Source organism: Triturus cristatus, chromosome 1_2 (assembly GCF_964204655.1).
Source record: "Triturus cristatus chromosome 1_2, aTriCri1.1, whole genome shotgun sequence".
In the NCBI taxonomy this organism is placed as follows: domain Eukaryota; kingdom Metazoa; phylum Chordata; class Amphibia; order Caudata; family Salamandridae; genus Triturus; species Triturus cristatus.
Window position 1 is genome coordinate 279,070,743 of NC_140580.1, and position 17,922 is coordinate 279,088,664.

Consider the following 17,922-nt stretch of genomic DNA (forward strand, 5'->3'; position numbering starts at 1 on the left):
CAAAGACATTGTAAGCTTCTCCATGCCCATTGAACACCATAGTTTGTAGATCCATGCACCATGGGCCAGTATTTTATCTGTACCTCATTGAGAAAGAATTACCTGTGTTGCTGTGCTTTCGCTGAGTATAGATAGTATGTCTGTCTATTGGGGAGACCTATTAATATGTTTGCTGGGAAGCATGGGATTTCATTATCCAGTCATTTATTTTTATTTTTTTTTGCTTGGAGAGAGTATACAAAATAAGAAAAATTGTTCATGAATACAGATAAATAAAGTCTTTGCTGATATCTGTCTCCTGGATTTCATACAATTTCCACATTTCATATATATACAATACCAAAAGAATCTACAGTCAATGAATACACATAATATGAAAGAAGAAAACAATAGAACAAAAAATAGAAAATGTAAGAGATGAGGAAAACAAAAGAGTACTGCCCAATTCCATGAGTTCTCCAGCCTAGGCTAGCCAATCCCTCCCTGCATTTTGCCTTGTGAGCCATTTGTTCATTGGAACCCAGATTTTCCTGCTAGCGCGTCGGCCTTTACAATTATACAATGACCTTTCAAGATTATATATGGCCAACAGGTGACCCAACCAGGCATAATACGTAGGTGGAACAACATCCTTCCATTGTGTAGCAATAAGTAGCCGAGTCACAGCTACTGAGACAAAGAACAACGTATTCTTCTGTGCATCGTATTGTGCCTTTTCGTAGTATCCTAACAGCATCAATGTAGGGGTTATGCAGATTGTGCTTCCTAGTGCTGCTGAGAGAAATTCCTCCATTCCCGCTTTTAAAGGTCCTAATTTCTCACACCTATGAAACATGTGTATTGTGTCTGCTGGCCCTTGATCACATCAAGGACACTTGTCATCCCCTTCTTTTCCCCAACGGGAAAGCTTTGCAGGAGTAAAATAGAGATCAAAGATGGTATAATAGTGTTGGGCTTTTAAGTTAACTGAGAGAAATGTCCCCTTACCTAGTGCGAGCAGAGATCAGCATCAGGGTTTCCAATTGGTGGCCCACTTGGTTTCTACTGCTTCCAGATCGTCGGGAAGTGTGTCTATTAACATTTTATATATATGTTTAATTCTTATTTGGGAGTGAGACATGGCCTCCATTAGAAGAATTCTGTTTGTGGAGATCTTTTCCCTGCTTATTTGATTTAAAAAACTGGTGATCTGCTTATATTTAAAATACGTCCCAGCTGTTATGCCATATCTTTGCTGAAGTTCAATGAATGAAAACCTCTGATCGGTTGAGAATAGATTCCAAATCTTAGAAATAACCTTTAACTCCCATTGCCTCCCCAAATTATCATACATTGATTTGGGAAATAGAGAGGATCGCCACAAGGGCATATATCTATTATACTTCTGAATTTGTATGAGTCCTACCATTTTGCTCCAGATTTTCCATATTGCTATTAGCACCTTAAACCTCGTCTTCTTGTAGTAGCTGGCCTCGACTTGTCGGAGAAGTACCCCCTGCGCTGTCTTCCCTATGGCTAGCTCGTATATGGAGGGAATGCCCATATTTGCCTATAAGTGCCTATCTGTCATATATCCGTTTCCTGATGAGGTTACAAAAGTCATCTGTAGCAAGAAGGTGGCGAAATAATTAAATCTAAGATTAGGGGCTGAACAGCCAACGCGATCTTGTGGTAGTGTTAAAAATGTAAGGGAGCGTCGAATTTTCATGTATCTCCAGATAAAGTTGCTAAAAATACCGTCCAGTTTCTTTAAAAGTAGGTCTTCAATTTCTAGCGGAATAGATCTAAACATATATAGAATCTTAGGAAAGATGGCCATTTTGAGTACATTACATCTTCCTATAAGTGAAAGATGAAGTTTATCTTTAAATCGTAGATCCGTGCTGATCTTATTTATCATGGACAGCATATTTATTTTCCAGATAGAATCTACATTGCTACTGAACTTTATCCCAAGATAGACTACCTCATCCTGCCTTCGGGGATCATTACAGGGATTGTTAGAGTTGCATATAATCTGCGTTTTCCCCGTGTTCAATAAGTAGCCTGATTTCCGACCATATTCACTGGCCAGTTTCTGAATTTGAATTATTGCTTTTTCTGTATCTGTGGTCACTACCGCCAGGTCATTGGCGTAAATTATAAATCAGACAGAAAATGAGGCCCCTATTTTAAAACAAAATGAAAATCGTCATGGACTAAACAATTATCACATATTCGGAACAATGAAAATATGTAGCACAAATTGAAACGAATGTCATCAGGGACTCTTCGTTCCACGAACATGTAGCAGCAGAGGTAACAAACATTTACATGTATATATTAAACTTACTACACAGGAAAGTGAATGATTCTCAAGCAGCATATTCCTCATGTTCTGTGAGTTAAGGGAATACTCTGGTTCTTTATTAGACCTCTACGATTTTCACAAGCAGATGTTAGGTGAAGAAAATGTAGTGATTTGTAAGATGAAACTGTAATGATTCTTGTCTCAAGTACTAGAGAGAATTGTTTGAAAAAACAGGAACAAGTTGGTTTATTAAACACAGCTGCCGGGAGAGTCTCAATAGAATGTGTCTGAGGAAAGTCTCTTGGTGTACAAAGTTTTGGCTGACATTATATTTATATCTGTGAGGTGCAATAAAGTCATTATAGAGTAATTTCTGCATTCCGAAAAAGCATCTCAGTCATAAATTAACAAGTTTGGGCGTTTGATAAGGATACAGATGGCTTTCGACCTCAAGGAGAGCGAATGTGGGCCAGTGTGTATGGGTCCAGATGTCCGGCATGAGGAGCGCATAATCACTCCATGTGGTGTGCATGTCATGTCCTGATTTTCTGAGTGTTACTATCTACATGCGGTATCTAGCTTTGTGTTTTTTGGGGGGGGAACGCAAGCCTTTGGCCAAACGTGTTTTATTGGGGCCTATTTCCTCGGACCTGTTTGTGGTGCAACTATCTATCTGTGGGATCGATCGGGGATTTTGCTGGGTATGCGTTTGTCTTTGTGTTAAGAGAGAGACCCCACCTGGGACCTCTTATTCGGTAGGCATAGGTCACAGGGCCTGTCTGACCATGTATCTCTGACTCTGGTTGATGGGGAGGTCAACTTGGTAAATCCAACAGCAATGATGTGAGTTCACTGGAACTCCTGAAAATATATTGGCAGTGACTGGTGTCGTTTTTTTCGACATTCTCAACATTGCGTGTACAGTTGTCATAGCGTATATTGATATTGTCTTTACTGATATTGACATAGTCATGCATTCCTAGGTCATGTCATACATTGACATTGCTTTTACTGGTAGCCACATTGTAATGGTACATGGGAGTATGACATACATTGATATTGTTACTGTCGGTATCAGCACGGTTGTGTGGGCTCAGGTAATGGCACAAGTTGACATTGCATTTATTGGCATTGCCTTTGTCGGGCCTGCACATATCATGGTATTCGTTGACATTGTATTTACCTGTTCCAACAGTTGCAAGGCTGATTGAATGAGAACATATAGATTTGAAAGTATGAGCTTGTCATTGGTTTTGGCCAGCTATCATTTCTCAAAGACAGTGAAAGACTGCTTGGAATATTTAAATCCCTTAATTAGTCATAGAAATAATGTCAGGACGTTTTTTCTCAAAGTTACCAGGCAAGTGTAAGGTCTCCTCTCTAGATAGCTATTTGACCTTGTCATGGAGTAGTGTTACATGGAGGGACACAATTACCATAACAAGTATACAAAAGAAGAAAGGAGGCCAGGGGATACAATATACATAAGAAGAGTTCATTTTATGAAACTGGAGAAAGAACAAACTCAAGTCAATATTAAATATTGTAAATCAGACAACTAAACACTTGTAAAAATGCAGCATTTAAATTTGTATCCTAGCTAGTCGTTATCTAGCCAGATAATTAATATCTAGTACTTGAGACAAGACTCATTACAGTTTCATCTTACAAATCACTACATTTTCTTCATCTAACATCTGCTTGTGAAAATCGTAGAGGTCTAATAAAGAACCAGAGTATTCCCTTAACTCACAGAACATGAGGAATATGCTGCTTGAGAATCATTCACTTTACTGTGTAGTAAGTTTAATATATACATGTAAATGTTTGTTACCTCTGCTGCTACATGTTCGTGGAACGAAGAGTCCCTGATGACATTAGTTTCAATTTGTGCTGCATACTTTCATTGTTCCGAATATGTGATAATTGTCTAGTCCAAGACAATTTTCATTTTGTTTTAAAATAGGGGCCTCATTTTCTGTCTGATTTATAATTTTCCTTATTTTTGAATGTCATTAACCCTGAAAGCAGTCATTTATAAGTTATATAGAGCAACATTTTTATAGAAAATAAATATAAATATTTAAATGTGATTTACCATTTCTTGTTTTTTGCTCACAATACAAATTCATTTGTAGCCAGAGAGCACTCTTACAGGTCGATGCAACTACCGATAAGCAAAGTGTGAAAAACTACAAACAAAAAATATATATTTAACGAGTATATTATTAGGGTCTTATTTACACAATGAAACACAAATCTATTTGTTTTAAATAACTTCCTGCACCTCTAAAAATATCTACTCCCATACATTTAAATATGAGCTTAAAATATCCTTTCATGTCTACCAAAACGCTGTTACTTAAAATTGAAGGGGATTAAGCAAAAGAAAGGATGGTTAACTTGAGTAAACAGAAAAAAGGTTTCTGATTGAGGGATATCGCTTGTTTAATGTTTGTAGCCCCTTTAAAATATATATCGTGTGATTAATTGCTACAGAAAATACTTATCCTCACATGTTTTAAACATGCTACTTTCCTAATTGCATTAACCTCAGAATGTGCGTTTACTTCACCTTGTCCCATAGGAAAGGTTTTACATTCAACAGTTCCTGTCCCAGCTAAATGGCATCCATCAGTGCGTCTCTGTTTATTTGAAAATAGGATGTTAAGAATCTAGTTGTTCATTAGAACTATGTTATGAAGCTGAAGTAAAACACTGGGGAATCAATTAACAGACTGCTTCTATTCATGCAGGTACATGTTCAGCTCAGCATGTCAGACATTTATCCCACATGGATGAGGAAGAGATTTGTTAATTTATAGAAAATGTGCCCAAATTTTAGCTTCCATCAAATGAGCAAACATGGCTCATTAAATCCGAGCAGGGGGTTAGCGTTTTTTTCAGATCTTGAAATCAGTACGGTTCCTAAAATAATGTCGATATCGCCAATAAATGATTTATATTGTGAAAAAAGTATGCTGTCACCCTTATTTTATATGCTCGTTTTTATTCCATCAAATCCATATCCAAATCAAAGTCCAGGAATTCACGACAATGCATTTAAATGGGACAAACATGTCAGTCTATTCACCAAACAAAATCCAACTGGTAAACTCTTTGTAACTTTTCACCCACACAGTCCCATGAAAAACATAGGGCCTCATTGCGATATCCGTGGGAACGACATCAATGGAGCGTCCATGTCAGTCACACTGATATCCTTGGCCGCAGTCAGACTGCTGTATTACGATGCAGAGGGACTGACTGACAGCTTCCAAATGGCTCAAGGAGTCGATCGTGCGGATGGTCGGATCGCATTCCCTACAATGGCGGCCGTGCCTTCTCTGGCACTGCCATGGTGATTATGATTGACCTTTCCGCCAGCCTTTTCATGTTGATTCTTACGACATGAAAAAGCTGGTGGAAAGGCTTATTTGGGACCCCTAGCAAGGTCCCTAACCCCCCTGGCCCTACACTATGGGCCCTGGGGGTCACCTCTGGTGCCCCCTAACATCAATGCAGCATGTGGCAGGCAGCGCATGGTGCCTGCTGAATGGTACATGGATGTTTTAAAAGTGTATATCTTCTTTTGAGCCTTGTGCTGCAAATCACAGCATAAGCCGCAATTCAAATAATATACACTGTCCAACCGCCATGAATGCGGTCGTATCCAAATAATGGAAGTGGGGCTGCCAACTCCTTGTCGGGAGGTCCCACTTCCCTACAGTGCCAGTTGGACGCTCATGCGACAGGCATCGTAATAGGGCCCATAGTGTCTAACAATTTTGTGAACTTAACCCCACTTTTTAAGGGCTTGATTTACAACACCAGTATTATCAAAGAAGGAGGGCACTCCCAGCTAGGTATTGATCAGGTTGCAGTAGGGTCCTCAGCTTCTCTGCAGGCCCTCTGACTTCACCCCGTCAATAACTATCGAGGAATTCATCCCCCTTACCCCTCCCCCCTGGGAATAATGTTCCTAAAATCAATTCTCATGAAAAAGTACAGATTGCATGGAATAACTTCTAAGCCTAAGGGATGGAGACATCGATAGTAAATACATTGAAAGGGGGCTGATGGAGACCTGTAGACAGAGTAATACAGAATATAGGATGTTAAGAATCTAGTTGTTCATTAGAACTATGTTATGAAGCTGAAGTAAAACACTGGGGAATCAATTAACAGACTGCTTCTATTCATGCAGGTACATGTTCAGCTCAGCATGTCAGACATGTATCTCACATGGATGAGGAAGAGATTTAATAATTTATAGAAAATGTGCCCAAATTTTAGCTTCCATCAAATGAGCAAACATGGCTCATTAAATCCGAGCAGGGGGTTAGCGTTTTTTTCAGATCTTGAAATCAATACGGTTCCTAAAATAATGTCGATATCGCCAATAAATGATTTATATTGTGAAAAAAGTATGCTGTCACCCTTATTATATGCTCCTTTTTATTCCATCAAATCCATATCCAAATCAAAATCCAGGAATTCACGACAATGCATTTAAATGGGACAAACATGTCAGTCTATTCACCAAACAAAATCCAACTGGTAAACTCTTTGTAACTTTTCACCCACACAGTCCCATGAAAAACATAGGGCCTCATTGCGATATCCGTGGGAGCGACATCAATGGAGCGTCCATGTCGGTCCCACTGATATCCTTGGCCGCAGTCAGACTGCTGTATTACGATGCAGAGGGACTGACTGACAGCTTCCAAATGGCTCAAGGAGTCGATCGTGCGAATGGTCGGATCGCATTCCCTACAATGGCGGCCGTGCCTTCTCTGGCACTGCCATGGTGATTATGATTGACCTTTCCGCCAGCCTCTTCATGTTGATTCTTACGACATGAAAAAGCTGGTGGAAAGGCTTATTTGGGACCCCTAGCAAGGCCCCTAACCCCCCTGGCCCTACACTATGGGCCCTGGGGGTCACCTCTGGTGCCCCCTAACATCAATGCAGCATGTGGAAGGCAGCGCATTGGTGCCTGCTGAATGGTACATGGATGTTTTAAAAGTGTGTATTTTCTTTTGAGTCTTGTGCTGCAGATCACAGCATAAGCCGCAATTCAAATAATATACACTGTCCGACCGCCATGAATGCGGTCGCATCCAAATAATGGAAGTGGGGCTGCCAACTCCTTGTCGGGAGGTCCCACTTCCCTACAGTGCCAGTTGGACGCTCGTCCGACAGGCATCGTAATAGGGCCCATAGTGTCTAACAATTTTGTGAACTTAACCCCACTTTTTAAGGGCTTGATTTACAACACCAGTATTATCAAAGAAGGAGGGCACTCCCAGCTAGGTATTGATCAGGTTGCAGTAGGGTCCTCAGCTTCTCTGCAGGCCCTCTGACTTCACCCCGTCAATAACTATCGAGGAATTCATCCCCCTTACCCCTCCCCCCTGGGAATAATGTTCCTAAAATCAATTCTCATGGAAAAGTACAGATTGCATGGAATAACTTCTAAGCCTAAGGGATGGAGACATCGACAGTACATACATTGAAAGGGGGTTGATGAAGACCTGTAGACAGAGTAATACAGAATATCAGATGGACAAATAAAAGCCTATGTTGGACTGTAGTTTTTTACTATAAAGCAAACTGGAAACTGTCCATTCTGTTTGCGAACAGGAACATCTAATACATAATCATTCTTGGAAAGTCTCATATGCTTTTTATTCTTTTACAGACTGTTTAACTTTAAAGCATTTCAGGAACTGGTTGCAGAATGGCATGGCGATTCCAGAGATTACTATGAGGAAATCAAGCAGGGATTCGCCTTCATTGATCATGGTAAACAAAACATTATTAAATGACATTATTATATGGTTTCTATGTCAATACAATTGTGCAAGATATGCATGGTAATTTGGAACAAACAGGAGAATGTTCCATTCAGTAATTGATGACCATGTATACTCTAATGTATTGAACTGTTCCTCAAAACTTTAATATGGCAAACATATGTAATTATAGACCTTCAGAGTATACCACTTGGTGTACGCAACACTGTACACACAACTAATGGACACTATGGGTTCCTTTGTGATGCCAAAATGTTTATAAATTCAAAACAATTTGACAGCAAATTCATTGCATGCCTCTTCATTTAATGAGTAACCTAATTCTGAACAATTATGAATCTTCTGATTACAAACCTGTAAACGTACGGGGCCAAACACTTCCGGATCCCTAGGTCATGTGGCCGGCTTTCTAATAGACCTTAGACAGACTATCCAATTGTAAATCAACAATGCTCATTGCAACATTTTGAACCCGAATTCTTAGATACATATCACCAAGGAACACAGCAAATATAAAACAACCAAGTATTGAAACGCAAAATCAAAATAAACCCTCCAGTCTTACAAATGCTGTTTGTGAGTTAAATTCTGAAATAGAACGGGAAAGTGCCAGTGCCTGAATGTGAGCTTGAAACATGTGTGCAAAGGAAACAAAAACAGAAATAAAGCAATGAATAGGTTAAGTGTCAATGTGCATTTACACATATTGTACAATCACAATTGCAGATTAAAAACAATATTGCTTCCATGAACAGGTGAATTCCGTTAACCAAAAAAGACTCTTAAAACATATGACACACTACTACGTGACAAATATCAATGCATGTTAATAAGCGTCAGCATGTTTATAAGAAACATAGCATTACTAGTTTATCATTTAATCTTTTGGGAATTAAGGTATCTAAATATCTGATCCAAAAGGTTGCTAAGATTTTGTGTGATTTAGAGTTTGCTTGTGTGGTTAATCTCTGTAAAACTGTTAACCGAAGTTGAGCTATGTTATGATTAGTGACGCATTAGCTCGACAACAAACAGGAATTGCCATTCTTGGCTCTGATCATACTCTTGTGTTCTGTGATTCGTGTTTTAATTTTACGTTCGCTTTTACTAACATAAAGTTGGCTGCAAAGAACATTTAATTGCATAAATTAATGTACCTGACTTACAGTCCGAAGTATGACATAACTTGATGGTTTTCCCTGTCTCTGGATGTGAAAACATGTTTTCCATTGTGACGTTACTACAGTGAATGTAATTGAAGCATTTACAAATACCTTTGCGATTTTCTATCTGTGGAATGGACGGTGTCTTTAATATTTAAGACTTTTGGATTGTGCATGTGCAAATAAAGGTTTTACTTTGAAGAGGTCCCCTAAGTCTGATTCTTGTTCTAGCACTTCCCATCTCCTGTTGATGATTCATCTGATGACTGTAGAAAGCTGGGTTTCTCCCACTGTTTGGCAAACTACTGATGCACTTTGACTTAATATGCCCTGGGTCCCTGCCAATCAGGTTCCCAGGGCATGTGTTCTTTCCCCAAAACTGTACCTTGTACACCCAGTTGGCACTCTCTGGCCACAGGTTAGCCCCTGGTAAATGGTACCACAGGTACCCAGGGCACTGTGACCAGGGAAGGCCTCTAAGGGCTGCAACACTTATTGTGCCACCCTTAGAGGTCCTGTACCTTTACACTCACACACTGCCTTTGCAGGCTGCGTGTTTTGGTGCAGAACAAAGTGAAGAGTGGACACCGCACACATCTCTGTATGCCACACCTCCAACCCACTGCCCTGTCATAGATCAGTCACCCCTCTAGCTGGGTGCCCTATACCAGTTCTTAGGGTACAGGTGCATGAGCTCTGTACCCTAGAGGGTCTAAGTCCATTCTTAGACATTGTAAGTGTAGTGCCGCCATTAAGAGCATATGGTGCTGCAAGTTTGTCATTACAAACTCCACAGCACCATAATGGCTACACTAAAAACTGCGAAGTTTGGTATCAAACTTCTCAGCACAATAACCCACACTGATGACAGTGTGTGATTTAATGAAAAATGCACTCAGAAGGCATCTTAGAGATGCCCCCTAAAAAACGACCAGCCTCTGGTGGGTTCCCTGACTGGTAAACACCAGCCTGCCACCACATGACATGTTTCTGGACCCCTAGGGTGAGAACCTTTGCTCACTGAGCCCAGAAATAAAGCCTTTCCTGGGCAGAGGTGTTCAGAGCTCCCCCAGGCCAGGAAGAGCCATCTGTGGCAGGGGAGCTTCAAAGGCCTGGCAGCCTTTGTAATGCGACCCCCAGCCTCACCTGCTAGCAGGAGCAGGGCCCCTTCCTGTCTCCCCTCCTTTTCAGAGGGAGAACGAGGGGAAACATTAGCCAGCCCGGAAGGTGTGCCCACCTCTGCCAACTCCACCCCCCAGGTGGGGGAGGTGAGGTGAAGCCCACTCTTCAGTGCCCGCCATCTTGCAGATGGCAGGCACTCCCCAATCAGGATTAGGGATTGTGCTCACCCCCCCGGAGGGGTGAGAACACCAAGGGTGAAGTCATTCCAAGGTCAGTAGCCCATTGGCTACTGACCTCAAGACCCCTAAAACGCTCCCTAAATACAGTATTTAGGGGGCAGCCCTGAACCAAGAAGTCAGACAAGAACCTGCAAGAAGAAAAGAAGAAGGACTGAACAGCCGTGCTGAAGCTAACAAGTGGAGGACGCCTACTGACTTGGCCCCAGCTCAACCAGCCTGTCCCCACCTCGGACCTGCTCCAGCAAACTCCTGGTGTGTCCTGCAGCCAGAAACCTTGACAAACCCGGAGGACCTGCTTGCCTTCAATCCCAAAGACTCTTTCTCACATGAACACCGGATTTGTTCAAACAACAGACTACAGTTCTGCAAAGATCCGCTGGTCTGACCCAACTCTGCACCCAATGCCCATGGCCTGAGTTCGAGTGGCCCAACACCCAGACGAGGTCCCCCCGGCGATCCTGACCCAAGATCTGGCGCCCCTGATGTGCCTCAAGCCTCCAGCAGACGCCTGCATGCTCAGCCGGGTCTGGTGTCTTAGTGGACTAATACAGCCTGTGTTCGACCTCATGGTCACAGGTTCAAATCCCGGCGGGTCCACTCACCCTTTCATCCATCGGAGGTCGATAAAATGAGTACCATTGAGTTGGGTAACAATAAACATCTGTTAATCAGCGCCTTGAGACCCTAGCTTGGGTGATACTGCGCTTTACAAATTCACATGTTATGTAAACCGGAAGGTCCCCCCAACCACGATCAGGAGCTGGTAAGAAGATTCAACCCTAAAAGGTACCCCTGCACCCGACGACCAACGGCCTTGGGTGGCCCAACCGATGGTGCCTAACCAACCTTCAAGATCCCAACTTACCTCTCCAAGTGGTGGTTGCACCCAGAAGACCTTTGTCCCCGAGCCTGCAGTGCTTTTGCATACAGGAGACTCCCCATTGAAAGCTACAGGGCTTCCGATGCCAAAACAGCACTCTGCACCTGGCCGCCCCAGTCCCACTGAGGGTGCATCTTTTGTGCTGTCCTAAACCCCCCTTTGCCCTGAGCTTAAGTCCAGGAGCTTTGCTCCAGAACCCAGTGGCCTGCTTGTCAGCAGCCACCAACCGAAGACCCCCTAACCCCCATTGGATAACTTTGGGCCTCAGCACTCTGCACATGGCCACCGTAGTGCCGCTGAGGGTGTAACAAGTGTGCATCCCTGACCCTGAGTCTAACCCCTGAACCCCAACTCCCACAACAAAGTACGTAGCTTTAAACCGATAATACTATTTTCCTCCATAGGATAACATTGACTGTTTTGCTAGTAAATGTTTCTAAGTGTGGAGTTGGAAAACCTAATGAAATTCTTTAAAATTGTACTAACTAACCAAAAATGCTTTTACTTACCTGTTTACAGGAACTGTCCCAGTGCAGTATCCAGGCATACTGCACTGTGTAAGAAAAGTAATCTCAAAAGTAACACCTGTAATTTTACAAAAAACCTATACAAAGTATATGTACTGTATTCTGAAAAGCACTATCAGTAACACTAATCAAATCAAAGTACATTTACAATTGCAATTCAAACTGCATTACTATTGTAAAGAATGTATTGCTTACCTGTGCCAGGCTTGCTTGGTGCTAGAAAATAAAATAACTAAAATAATATTTTTATACAAAAACAATTGGTCTGAAATTCAGTCTTTGAGTGTGTGAATTTATTTACTGACTGAGTGTGTACAACAAATACTTAACACTGTCCTCTGATAAAGCCTTACTGCTCGACCACACTACCACAAATAGAGAGTGAGGTGCTATCTACTTTACCTCTGCCTACCTTTTGAGTTCCACTGGACTCTGTGCACACTATACCTCACTTTGGTATAGTATATACAGAGCCAGCTTCCTACAATGACTTGGTGGAACATTTCACTACATAAACCTCTCTAGATTGTGTAGGTTTGATTGATTGTTGTAATAGACTCCTACATTCCATGGTTTGCACTCTTCAAACAGCTTTATCTAATACCCTAGCCGGGTAACCTCTTTTCTCATATTGTGAATAGAACTCCTGTATGGAACAATCACACGTCTGTTTCTGAAGAGATCCTTTTAACCCTGATGAACTGAGACATAGGTAGATGTTGCTTTAGTGCTGGTGGATGGAACTTATTATAATGTAAAGCACTGTTTCTGTCTGAGTTTTTTTGATATAATCTTTGTATTAACAATTTTGTTATTACACCACGACGCATTAATTCACATATTCGCATTATGCACACTACATATTACAAGACCACAACATTTTAGTATCCTTTCGATTGTTTCAGACAGTACAGCTTCAGAGTTTTTCTTTTGCACTCTTTCCCTCATATATGTCAGGGTTCAGCGTCTCTTGTAACATTATAATCTCAATCGTTAATCATTCACTTTCCACAGACTGTGATTCCTCTCTTGGGGGTTCGCAGATATTGCCCCGGTACCTATTCCATCCTCCCCACGCCCGGGACCACTTTTTAGGGCATCTCATATGTAAGTAAACTGATTTTTCCGCCATCATTACACCGTCCATGTCTTGGGACCATCGCCCGAGGGTCAGGGTCAGTCTGGATCCCCAGAGCTGCGCCATATTTCTCTTAGCTATTGCCATCCCCAGCGTCACCCAATCTCGAGCCGCATGGTTGCGGTCCGTGGGTTCCCAAATGGTAAGTAAACATCTCTTAGGTTCCGGCTGTATCGTTACCCTCATCACCTTCGTCATCGTACGCATAATTGCTACCCAGTACGTCCCAATTTCTGTGCACTGCCAGATTGTATGCCAGAACGTGCCAGGCGCGCCACACTGTTGCAGGCAGAGAGGGGTATCTGACTTGCCCAGTTTGTGCAGCAGTTTTCTCGTGTAGGAGGTGCGTGGTAGCACCTTCAATTGTATTAGTTTCAGCCTAGAAGGGATTGCCACTTCTTTAGGGGATGATATTGCTTCCTGCCAGTCCTCCTCGTCTAATTCTCCTATGTCTTCCTCCCATCTTGCTTTAAGAGTCGTTGTGGGGTCTGGCTGGTTATTGATTATTTTCCTATATGTTTGTGAGATGGCGTTTTTTGTCATATGATCTGTGAGTAGTCAGTCTTCCAGGGGTGAAGAGTCTGGTATTTGTGAGCCTGGCGGGATCAGGGCCTTGAGTGCATGTGTAATCTGTATGTATCTGAAAGTTTTCGTCATCACCAGGCCATAGGTCATTTGTAATTGTGTGAACGGAATAATCCCATCCTTTCTCCATAAGTCACCCACCCTTGAAATGTAGATCAGGTCCCATTGCCTGAAGCCTTTAGTGTTACCCAGCTTCCCCAACTTTTGTGTGTCCAATAGTGGCGTTGCCTGTGTCGTGACTCCCTCCCATCCCAGTGCCCGTTGTGGCTCATGCCATACCTTTACTGTATGTGCTGTTGGACCTGTCAGGGTAATTTGCTTGGTATTATTATAGAGTGCCTTCATCATCCCGTCTACTCCCAAGAGGTGTCTGTCAATGCGATAGGCCGTTTCCTCTTGTGGCGCGTGTAACCATTGATTTATGACCGTAAGTTGAGATGCCCAGTAGTATGCTCTTATATTAGTGCAATCCCCCTGTCGTACCAACTCTTCACCAGTTTACGCGTGGCTATACGGGTTGATCTACCATCCCATAGTAATTTAGTTACCTCCGAGTTTATCGCTACAAAATAAGCCGGGGGAGATTGGGAATGGTGTGTTCTGTAAGGCATATAGGAATCTGGGGAGCGCCATCATCTTAAAGAGAGCCGCCCTACCCAGCATTGTGAGTGGTAGGGATCGCCAGTGGCTAACATCCCGGCGAAAGCGTGTCAGGGGTTTCGTAAGATTCTCTTCTGTGAAGAGCTTGTCTTGGTCCGTTATGTAGATTACCAAATACTTAAACCCTTTGTCAACTATTCGTATGCCGCAATTACGCGGGAGTCTCGGGAGAGGGCCATATAGTATAAAAATTTGTGATTTTGCCCAGTTTATTGTGGAAACCCGATACCCGGCCATATGATGCACAGATGTCTAAAAGGCTATTAATTGAGCATGCCGGTGAAGCTAGATATAACAACACATTATCCGCATAGAGCGATATACGATCTTCCCATCCCAAGGCCCATTTGAGTCCGCGAATTACCGGGTCTTGTCGTATCCACGCCGCCAATGACTCTAGTACTATGGCAAATAGGAGAGGCGACAGCGGGCATCCCTGTCTTGTTCCTTTACCCAAGGGAAAATCGGCCGAGATGTGCCCGTTTGCCACCACCTGCGCCATGGGTTTAGTATAGAGCAGTTGTACCCATTGACAGAACTTGGGGCCAAATCCTAGGTGACGAAGGACTGCAAAAAGAAACAGCCATTCGACCATGTTGAATGCCATTCGTGCATCCAGGGACATAATTAAGTCGCCTTCGTCTATAGTGGACCTCCGTGCCAAGACTCCGTGGAGCCTCCTCAGGCTTAAAGCCGTATTGCAGTTCGGCATAAATCCTGACTGGTCTGGGCGAATCACCATTCCCAAATATGGTTGTAATCGTAATGCTAGCGCTTTTGCCAATATCTTTGCTTCAGCATTTATGAGGGATATCGGTCTGTAGGACATGCATTCTTGTGGCGGTTTTCCAGGTTTATATATAGCGACTATCGTGGCCAGGCGCTGGTCTCTAGGGAGTTCCCCCTATTTTCTACTGTCCTCGTACATATTAAGTAAGTGTGGCCGTTCTTTTGTAGAATTCTACTGGGATACCCTTCGGTCCTATGGCCTTACCGGTATGTAGGGTATTTATTGCTCATATGAGCTCTTCTTGGGGGGGCGTGGCCAAGCAAGCCACGATGGCGGAGGCAGTCTGCTAGGGCTCCGCGACCGGGCAGCCCAGAAGTCAACACACAGCGTCGTCATGGCGGTGTGAGCGCGGCCATCGGCACCGGAGTGGCGGTGAGCGGCGGGGGGCCACCCTGGGCGATCACAACTCCCGGGAGAGGCGTCCCAGCGGCGCCTGCCGCCCCCGAGACGACCAGGACCTTCGGGGCAGGATGGTGGCGGCCGTCCCATAATACCTGGCGGAGCGCGAAAATCGGACCGGCAGCGCCAGCCGCCCCTGGAGGGGACCACCGAAGGCACCAGCACGGGGGACGGACGCCCCCTCCAACCCGGGAGAAGCGGCGGATGCCCCCCAGACCGGCTTGACCGTGCCCCGACGGGGGATCCCTCCAGCGCCCGGCATCAGCGACGCCCCCAGGCGGCCCCGGAGAAGACACGAGGGGTGAGCGAGGGCGACAACCCCCTGGGGCTACCACGGGCACGGATGGCCGCGAGGCGTTGGGCCGTTGGGGGACCACGGAGGGGCCCGGGCGCTGCGAGGCCCACTGCCTGACCCTAACATGGCCGCCGCACGATGACAGCAGCGCTGCATTTAAGGCCTCAGCCGAGCACTGAGAGGGGCAGCGCCGACTCCTGCCGAAGGACCATAGGCCCGACGCCCGCACGCATCAACCGGGGAGGTGGGGCGGGGGAGGGCCCCCCCCCGGCTGCCTGACATCACCATCGGGTCGCCCCCCCCCTGGGTCGGCGGACCGAGGACCTGCGGCCAGGGCCCACGGTCGCACTGAGGAGGACGGACCACGGTGGGACTCCCACGGGGGCGAAGTGGACGGGAGCCACGTAGCATGCGGTGATTGGGGACGCCATCCCGGAACACACGGAGGGGCGCCCTGTGGTCGGGGGACGCCCTCCTCCCTAAACCTAGTGCCGGCGGCGCCCGGTGACCAGTGACAAAGGGATACAGAGGCGGAGACGGCGGCGGGAGGTGATCGTTCGACGCCGTGAGGCCCTGCGACCCTCGGGCTAGCGCCCTCTTTCTCCCACGGAACAACTCCCACGGGGGAGTCGCCGGCGGAGTGATTGGCGGCCCGGCGAAGCGGCCCCTGGCGGGGCAGAGGAGGGGATATACGTACACACTATATCCCATACATGAAACGAACGGCCAGGAGGCCGCCGGATAAGGTGGTGGCCCCCGGAGAGGACCCGCGCCCGCACCTCGCCACGCCCTTACGGCGAGAGATCGCCGGTTGGCGTTTGGACATGGGGAAAACACGATCGACGCAGCAGACCACGATACCGGAAACAGTGCCGGAACACCGACCACAGGCCAGGGTGCTGGAGGTGCCCACGGCCACGCAATCGGACCCGGTCATCACAGTCAAGCTAGACCAGGTGCTGGCGGCCATCGAGCTCTCCCGGATCTCCATGGAGGAACGCCTGGGGTCCATTACCACAGACATTAGCCTGATATGTGATGACCATCGGAAACTGGCGGACCGGGTGAGGGATGGGGAGACCTCGATCTCGGAACTCGCACCAGTAGTGACAGCCCACAAGACTGTAATACGGGCGTTACAGGATCGGCAGTCCACCATAGAGGAGCGCCTCGATGACCTGGAAGGATGCTCCCGAAGATGCAACATTCGGGTGATCGGTCTCCCGGAAGGAATTGAAGGGGCGACGCCACGGCACTACATGGAGACCTGGATCAAATCCTTTACCCCTCAGGTGGAACGAACGGCCTTCTTCACCTTAGAGCGGGCTCATCGGGTGCCATCGGGCAGACTGCGCCCGGGGGCTCCGCCCCGGCCGATGCTCGCCAAGTTCCTACACTTTCAGGACAGAGATGCGGCCATCCGAGTGGCCCGGGCCGCGGGCCCTCTGCAGGTGGAAAACAGCCACGTTATGGTGTTCCCCGACTATGCCAGGGCAGTACAACAACAGCGCTCATCATTCCTGGAGGTGAAACGCCGGCTACGGGACAATAACATACAATACTCTTTGTTGTTCCCGGCCCTTCTCAAATTCATCCACGTGGACACCACTCACTTTTTCATGGCTGCTGAGGAAGCCGCCGACTGGGCGGACCGCCACTGCCGACTGGGCCCGCGGGAGGCCCCCGCCAAACCTCACACACGAACCAGGTCACGCCCCAGCAGGTGCAAGGCACGGAAATCACAGTCCCTAGCGATGGCAGAGCGACCGAGGTCTACGTGACCAACGTACAGAGCATTCTCCGAGCCCGGATCAGATCCTCCGGGAAAGAAACAGGGCCGTGCAGGCGGTGGCGGCGTTGGGACCCGATGCTACTGGGGAAGAACTAGACAGAGCACCCCATCTCTTCACCTCGGAGGAGGAGGAAGAGGCCCTCCCCGTTCGGACCTCCGCACACTCCATCCTAACAGTCCCGGACACTCTGCTACAGTTGGATACGGGCTGAAGGAACACCGG

General features: G+C 45.8%; 1 protein-coding gene across 3 annotated transcripts in view; it reads left to right on the forward strand.

Moving 5' to 3' along the window:
- The window catches only part of LOC146867159 (uncharacterized), a 316,562-nt gene that overhangs the window by 268,079 nt on the left and 30,561 nt on the right, over positions 1-17,922 (forward strand). For all 3 annotated transcript variants that reach the window (XM_085603705.1, XM_085603703.1, XM_085603706.1), the window contains one exon: positions 7,995-8,098. In XM_085603705.1, coding sequence (XP_085459831.1) covers positions 7,995-8,098 — 104 coding nt within the window. The remainder of the gene's footprint in view (positions 1-7,994; positions 8,099-17,922) is intronic.